An 8780-nucleotide genomic window follows, 5' to 3' on the forward strand; every position below is an offset into this window, starting at 1 on the left:
CGTCAAACGGGGCAATGTACCGTGCCACAGCATTGTACACCGTGGCGCAACAGACCTGTCGTGACACGGTGCGCGATTCCAAGCTTAAATTTACTTATTTTCCATATTTTAATCAGTTTTAGTCCGTACTAATTACTATGTGGAAATAAAAACCCTCCGTCATGGGTTAAACAAGAAGAGCAAACGCATGAAGGTTAGCACCAAACAAACCATGTAGCATTTAGTCACGATGATGTAAAAAAGTTCGCAACCTAAGGTCAAGATCTATGTTCAACTATTGGTCAAGCTTTGGGTGTCAAAAGGGTACCATGGTTAAGAGTTTGAACGCGTTAGCAAGGCAGCCTCCCTTGAGGGTGTATGCCAACAGGCGGCTCCGCGAGTTCGTGATGGAATCGAACTTGACTCCATGGTTTGGGTGGATTTAATAACTCGGATGAACCCTTATTGCCATGAGCGTTTTTGGGTTGATAGAACTTTAATCCCCTGGGGTAAGACGCATGTAGAACACACACGTTTTTTCGAAAAAATCAAAGGAAATTGACTGTGAGAAGGGAAAACAAGCCACCAGACTGATTTTAGGACTGCCGTGACACGGCAGATACCACCGTGCCACGGTGTAGCCCACCGTCAGACGGTGAACTGCACCATGACACGGCTGATTCTGCCATGGCACGGTAGTCAGAAGATCTGGTTGTTGCCCTGTTTTCCTTCGTACGCAATCAAGTTATTCAATTTTTCCTCCAAACTGACCTAAATGTGACGTTAAAACGTCTATACTTATGCAAAAATGACAAATTAATCACAGGAATACTTTTCAAAAATCTTTTAAGTCTCATCCACTCATCTTTATTAAATATCGATCACTCAAATCGATAAATAACCAAGAATCCTCCCCATTGGAGTCGCCAAATTATAGGCGTCGCTCGAAGTGCGCCTACGTTAAAGCATGTGGTGAATATGCTTGGCACTCATAGGAAGTGGGAATTGACATAATACGATTAGGGACAAGAAAAGTAGGGAGCCGCCAACAAGTTTTTAAGGAACTTGTAAACCGTTCACGAATCATTTAAGGCAACCATGATAAAGGGACAACGATAGGCAACAACGATTGACCCGTGAAGGTTACACCTCATTCATAATCCATGAGATTACTAACTCCATATGGTTTGGAACAACGAAAGGAGGATTGGGGATGATGGTACGAAGTGAGTCATGGAGTCACATTCGCCCGTATTGGCCTCTACTCGATTCTGAAAAATGATTCATGCGATCTCAAAGGCATACAAACAAAATATTCAATTCGCTCCAAACTATAATTATGCTAAATTGGTTTAATATTAATGCAACATATAATTCTAAAATATTAGTGACCACTTGATTAAATAACAAGATTAAAAAGGAACCTAAATCGGTTGTCCAAATTATCTTATTATGCGTGATTTTCAATTACATATTCCCCTTAACATGCAATATGGTGATCATAATAATAATAGAATAAAGATTAATTGGAAGCAATTCAACAATAATTCCAAAAATATAAAATCGTTAGAAAAATAATAGAAATAAAAGGAACATAATTCTTACTTTGATTCTGTTTGCTTGCAACTATAAAATAATAAAGGAGTTAGTAACTTCAAGGAAATAATAATAAAACAATAATTAAAATAAATTAAATGGAGTTGATTTGGGGCCAAACCCTCAAACAGTTCTACCTTTCATGCCTTGGCTTAAGGACAGAACTACGAGTAAAGTATGGACTCCTGGCCTTGGAGTGCTTGAAGAAGGAACTTTGAAAGAAGAAGGGTAGGCTAGTGTTTAGGCTAGAGCATAGAAGAGAGAAAAAATAGAGAATTAATTGATGTCCCGTACATCAGAAATGAGGGGGTATTTATAGAAAAAATGTGTTAGGGGAACACATGGAACCTTAAAAAGATAAAAACCATAAAAAAGTATACCGTGACACGGGAAATCCCACCGTCAGACGGGAAACATTCCCGTGACACGGTGTACTGTTGTGTGACGCGTGAAATATTTAGTGAACGGGGGAGAAAACGCGTTAAGGGTTTACGCGGAAAGGACATGGAAACCCCCGTGTCACAGCAGGTGCCCCGTGTCACGGGGAATCCCACCGTCAGACGGGACAGTTTCCCGTGACACGGTGGACCGTTGCCATGACGCGGGATTCTTTAGTCCATTTTCCCGTCTAAATTCATTTTTAACCCTAATTTCGTTAAGCATTTTAAGTGTCAATTGATAATTTCGGGCCAATTCTGATTTTTTATTATTATTTGGGCTATAATAAGTAAATAAAATAAAAGGTTTGGGCCAAAATGGCCAAAATAAATAATAAAACAATAAAATAAAAAAAAAAAGTTTGGATTGAAATTAAAAAACTATGCTTTGACTAAACATCAAGACTAATCCATGGATTATTCAAAAATTGATTTTAATCAAATACAATTTTTTAAGCACTCTCGGGATTAAATACTAAACCCGACCAATAGTGGAGGTGAAAGGTTGTTCATCATCGGATTTGGTTTTGTGGAGACATTTTTTCTTAATATTTTTCTTAAAAAAATTATTATGCATGCTAGAAGAAACTGAATCTCCCGCAAATCTTTTGAATAAGAATATTTTATTAATAATGAATTTACAGTAAAATACAGGTATTTTAATTACAATAAGTATTGAAAAAAAAATGAATAAGATTCGCCCTTCTTGATTTCTGAAAGCAAAAGTTTTCATTATCTTGTTCAATCTGCAAAAACCAAAAAAAAAAAAAAAAAAAAAAAATTATTTTAACAAAATTAGAATAAAATTTTATGAGACCTAAAATTTCATGTTCAAACAAAAACAATTCAGCAATCATACATAAATTTAATTACGAATCAAAGACTTATATCATTGATACTGAAACAAAATAAATAAATTAAAAAAAAAATAAATGTAGAATGAAAATGAAAACCAATTTACATAAATTCATTAAAAACAGGCATAATTAACCTTTATAATTATCAAAAACCACATATACAAGTATCAAAGTTCAAACAAAAAAATCAAATTCATGGCAGACAACCTACTAGTGTACTAGAATCCTCTAATGAGTTGAAGAAAGATAACTTACTAAACATACCCGTTCCATCTAATTGGAAATTTGACTAATTTTGAACAATTAATCTTTACAAGGATCGAAGTTGAATTAGAAAATTCTAGCTAATATGAACAAGTAGATCCAAATCTAAGGCAATCTTCAAGATGAAAACTCAAACGAAATATTATACCTAACATCTCTGAATCAAAATCACGAAAATTAAACCTGAAAAAATCATAATTATAAAAGAAATTATACCATTCTGAAGATAAGGGCCATAATCAGTAGCAGAGAGATGCATCTTGATATCATCAAGAGTTTCACACTAACACAAATTATTGTAATCAGCAGTAGTTAACAATCCAGATCCGTGACCTCTAACAATGGCTTCTAAATATCCGCCATGAATGTTGAAGGTCATAGCTTCGAATCCATTCATGTTGGCGGAAAATTGAGGGTTTTGTTAGGATAGATCGGGATGAATTTGGGGATTTTGATCAAGAAAAGAGGAGAGAGAAAGAGGAAGGTGATGAATGGGTGATTGGGGGAAGTTAGAAGAAGAAGTGATATGACAAATCGAGAATTGAGGGAGGGTTCAATGGGTTGAAGGTGGCGGTGGGCAAGTAAAGAGGGAAAGGCTTTCAACAGCTAGAGGCTAGGGTTGGAAAAAGATCAACTGATTTCTTTTAAACAATTAATTAAAATAAAATAAAATAAAATAAAATAAAAGGATTAAAAGGGTAAATTATAAAATAGAGCGGTGGGGTCTTATAACTGTTTAATTTTATGTCATTTAGAAGGCTCTTCCCATAGTTAACCGTTCTCTAATCTATGGAGAACATTCAAGTCATCTAGGCATTTAGTATTGTACGTTACATTTACCCAATTTTGTAGTAGTGTATGCTGTCTTGTGAAGTCCTTGTATGGTTTGAAGCAATCTCCAAGGCAATGGTACAAACAATTTTATTCATTCATTTTGGCACATGAGTTCACAAGGAGTTCATTTTCAAAGAACTTGAAGGTGGTTCCTTTATCTTCTTACTCTTATATGTAGACAATATGTTGGGGGCTTACAAGAATATGGTTGAGGTTAACAACTTGAAAAGGTTGTTAATTAGTGAGTTTGATATGAAAGATCTTGGAGAAGCCAAGAAGATTCTTGGTATGGAGATCATTCGTGATAGGAGTGCGGGTGTGTTGTATCTTAGTCAAAGAAGATACATAGAGAAGGTGCTTCAGCGTTTCTCCATGATGCATGCAAAACCCGTGTTCACTCCATTAGGCTCTCATCTTAAGCTCTCAAAAGAGCTTTGTCCTCAATCTAAAGAAGAAAAGAAAGATATGGCTCACATTCCTTACACAAGTGCGGTTGGAAGTGTGATGTATGCCATGGTATGTTCAAGACCGGATATAGCTCATGTGGTGAGCATGGTGAGCTGGTATATGTCAAGACCGGGAAAGGTCCATTGGGAAGCCGTGAAGTGGTTGTTGAGATACTTGAAAGGAACCTCAAACGTTTGCCTTGAGTTTGGAAGAGATGCAAACGGACTTGTTGGCTATTGTGATTCAGATTATGGAGGAGACTTGGATGATCAGAAATATACATCCGGTTATGTTTTTACTTTGGGTGGTACGGCCGTGAGTTGGCAATCTTCGCTACAAGATGTTGTATCTCTTTCAACTACGAAAGCCGAGTTCATGGCCATTACCGAGGCATTCAAGGAAGCAAAGTGGCTTAAGGGTCTAGTGGGTGATTTTAGTTCATATTCAAGCTTGGTGTCCGTTTTTGGTGATAGCCAAAGTGCAATTCACTTAGCAAAGAAATCAAAACACATTTTTTAAACGAACCAAGCACATTGATGTTAAGTACAACTTTGTTCGAGATGTGATTCCAAAGAAAGAGTTACTCTTTAAGAAGATTGGTACCGAGGAGAATCCCGCGGACATGTTGACAAAATCTTTGCCTATAACTAAGTTCACTTTGTACGTGGACTTAATTGGTCTCTCTTTATGTTCGATGTAAGCCCTTAAAGGGCTTGTTTAGGGATGGAGCTTCATTGTTGATGATTACAAGATAAGAGGAAGTGTGGAGGATTACGAGTCAAGGTGGAGAATTTTTATATGTGTGCCTCGTATGCTCCATGTTGATATGTGTTTTTAAATTATGGTGTTTGGAGCTTTAGCAAAGAAGCATGACAAGCTTTGACTTCAAATGAGCATATCTCAAGATCTAAAAGTGATATTGAGATGATTCAAGTTGGAGGTGATATCTCGTCTCAAGAGCTTTCCAACGACTGGTCATAAGCTCGATTTAGTTAAGAATAGAAGGAGTTATGGCCGTTTTAAGAAGTGTTGTCCGCGCAGTGCGGGAGTTCGACCGAACCAATTAGATCGAGGTTCAGTCAAACCTTGTTTTGAGGCAGAACAGATGCTATTTTGATTTTTAGAATAGATGCGGTCGAACCTAAGAAGAGGTTTGACCGAACCACCCCAAGTTCGACCGAACTCTGGGTAGATTCGGTCGAACCATCGAGCGCCTGTTCCAGCGGTTCGATTTCTTTTTGCTCGGGATGTAATCTTAACTGTTGATCTTCTTGCACTATATATACTCTTGTTTTGTCTTTGTACAATATGAGAGAGAAACACAAGTGAGACATAGACCTAAAATTAGCTCACCAAGAACACCATCTTTCTCCATTGTAATTCTTTCTCCATTGAAAAGTAATACAAGTTTCAATCTCCCCAAAAGTGGATGTAGCTCATTTTGAGTGAACCACTATAAACTTGTGTGTTTTTATTTTGTTCACTTTTAATTGCTTTCTCATTTAGCTTTACATTGTTCTTCAATCAAATTCAAAGTCCCAAAAGGGTCTTATTTCATAACATTAGTTGTATAAAAAAGTAGATATTTTCCCAATAAGTTGTTTGTTTGTCTTCATTTCATCGTTCTCTTAGGTTTCGACTTGTAAATGGTTATGAATATTGAGGCCAATAACTGCCTTTTAAGCAGACCAGTCTTCATTTCATTGTTCTTTTAGCTAAATAGATCTTCCAACAGTCAATTACTAATAAAGCAAATTTATATGCAATTGAAATTGTGTAGACATTATCTATCTAGCTTACAAATTAACAAAAAATTCTATCAATCGACAGTTTAACTTATTGTTGGGACTGGAAAAATGAAAAAATAGTATCACTGGCGGACCTACATAGAGGCAAGGGTAGCACGTGCTACCCCTAAAAAAAAATATAAATAAATAAATAAACGGCAAAGTGTTCAATATACAACAACGTTTATTTAGTATATATATTATTCCTTGTATGATAGTATATAGTAAAGTGTGATGGTTCGGTGGTGTGGAAGTATGATGAAAATGTTGAATGCCTACTGGTCAGCGGTTCAAGACCTTTTGAAGCTTTGTTTTTTTTTTTTTTTTTTTTTAATTTGTTTTAATTTTTTTTTTTTAATCCTTATAAATGAAAACTACCCATATTCATATGAGTTACTATGTAGAAATAGATTTCTAATCTACCATATTCTCTCCATTCATATTAATTCTTCTCATTTTCATACATATATTTTTTTTAAAGCTCATTATAATCATTAAATTATTTAGTATTTAAAAGCGATAATCTAAATAGTGCTCCATCCGCTTTTATATATTTGTTTTATTTCTCTATGCGCGGAGATTTAGGAGAAATTAGAGAAAGTCATAAAGTAATAACATAAAGAGGTAGTTAGGTTAGTAGAAGGTAAATTAGAAAAGAGAGAATCCAAAGTTAATAAAAAAAAAATTCATTTTATTAGATCCCACTAGTTAAGAGAAGTGAATTAAATATTGTAAAAGCTTTCGAGATAAGGAAATGGAGCAAGACAACAAGTATTTTAAAACGGCCGGAAATGAAAAGTGGAGCAAGCATTTTAAAACGGAGGAAGTATATTATATTATATAACAACTAATTTATGAGATCTAGTTATTTACTGTTTTTTAATACGTTATCTAATGCGTAGTGCTACCCCTAGCTAGAATCCTAGATCCGCCACTGAATAGTATATACAGAGTATATGTGAAGATATGAGCAACAAACAATTCACAATCTAGAAACTAGAATGAGAGTATGTTCAATAGTGACACTTTTGTATTCGTTAATTGTGTGGACATCTTCTCTAAATCATTCTGAATTCCCTGCACAACTCCCACCAGCACCTTCGATTTCGGTAGTGCATAACACAATTTCTGATCATTTAAATCTTTCGATGAAAACAGTTGATAAACTAAGAGATAGAATCAGAAATGAGGTTATTCGCAAGAAAGTAGGTGTGGCGGGCATTGTAGATAAACTAAGGGAAAATCGTTTGCGTTGGTTTGGACATGTAAGACGGAGACCCGAGGGTGCACCGGTGCGAAGAGTGGAAGAGTGGGACCATGGAGGGATTAAACGAGGAAGAGGGAGACCAAAGATGACTTGGTTGGAAGGAGTGAGGAAGGATATGAAGTGCATGGATTTACGTGAGGATGAAGTTTTGGATCGTAAGGGATGGAGGAGAAAGATTTATGTTGATGACTACACGGAATAATCAAATTTGGTTCATGTTAGCCGACCCCACTTTTGGGATTAAGGCTTTGATTGATTGATTGATTGATTGATTGATTGATGAAAACAGTTGATGCAGCACATTATCAACATCATTTATCTCATTTTCGCTTTCATACTTCCACTTTCCCTTGTTCATCAGCTTAGAAACCAGAGACTTTTTTGGCCTAGACACGGGTATTGACAAGAATAACAGAAGTGATTGAAATACAGACAAGTTTATGATGCTAACACATCTTAGTGATTTTATCACTGTTGATCGATGACAATCTTCTTCTCCAAGTACTTCAGCATTGAGTTGATTCAATGACTTGAGTACTTCTTTCGCTTTCCTAATTACATCCTTCCTTAAGGAGTTGTAATTAGCAATATTGCTCTGCATTTTCGAGATATCTGCTTCATTTTCTGAAAGTGAAGATTCAAGACTTTTAATGAGTTTGACTTGTTGTGATACAACTTCCTTGATTAAGCTGCAAACATTAACAAGGCTCGAGCATCCCTTGAACAATTCGGCAACATGTTTCTCATGTTGCCGAATGGAGAGTGCTTGTTGTGTCATTGGAAGACTCAGGGCTTGGTTGATATAGCCATACAACTTCTCTAGCCCCGATACACCAATGATAATTCTTTCCGAGGCTGATCTTGATGCTTCCTCTTTGGATCTGAGCCTTTTTAACTCTTGTTCGATTCTGTGGTTGATTGGATTCAGCTTTGAAGGTAAACTTAGTGATCTAATTTTGTGAGAAGTGTTCATTTCTGTAGAAAAACTAGCCATGATTTAAGACTTGCTTGTAACTTTTGGTGTTACTATGAAGTAATGAACTTCAAGAAGTTGGATTGTTGCTGTTAATGGAGAGGATGGTTATTATCTCATGAATGTGTTCATATATATAGGAGTCGGAAGCGACATGACAGATAGTTTACCAGGAGTCTACGACAACCAACCAATGGCAGCTAGCAAGGCTTATTGATCCTTTTGTCTATAATCATACTTAAGAAAGGTATTAGCAATAATTGTGGTCACTACACAAGTTCATTATTTGGTCATTGGTTGAGGGTTTTACAGCCTGGTGTACCCCTTAAGAGAACTCAT

General features: G+C 36.0%; 1 protein-coding gene across 1 annotated transcript; it reads right to left on the bottom strand.

Annotated features, from left to right (window-relative positions):
* Positions 1-7333: 7333 nt before the first annotated feature.
* On the bottom strand, positions 7334-8462 carry LOC145629304 (uncharacterized). The gene is made up of 2 exons (XM_081681873.1): positions 7756-8462; positions 7334-7367 (listed from the first exon to the last, which is right to left on the bottom strand). The coding sequence occupies exons 1-2, from the start codon at positions 8460-8462 to the stop codon at positions 7334-7336; spliced, it is 741 nt and encodes a 246-aa protein (XP_081537999.1).
* Between the last annotated feature and the right edge of the window lie 318 nt (positions 8463-8780).

The sequence above is a fragment of the Chenopodium album genome, chromosome 1, assembly GCF_948465745.1.
Source record: "Chenopodium album chromosome 1, dcCheAlbu1.1, whole genome shotgun sequence".
Classification (NCBI taxonomy): domain Eukaryota; kingdom Viridiplantae; phylum Streptophyta; class Magnoliopsida; order Caryophyllales; family Amaranthaceae; genus Chenopodium; species Chenopodium album.

Coding starts and splice junctions, on each gene's coding strand:
- LOC145629304 (XM_081681873.1), bottom strand. CDS start 8,462: ATGGCTAGTTTTTCTACAGAAATGAACACTTCTCACAAAATTAGATCA. Junction 7,368..7,755: donor GATAATGTGCTGCATCAACT/GTTTTCATCAAT, acceptor TCTATCTCTTAG/TTTATCAACTGTTTTCATCG.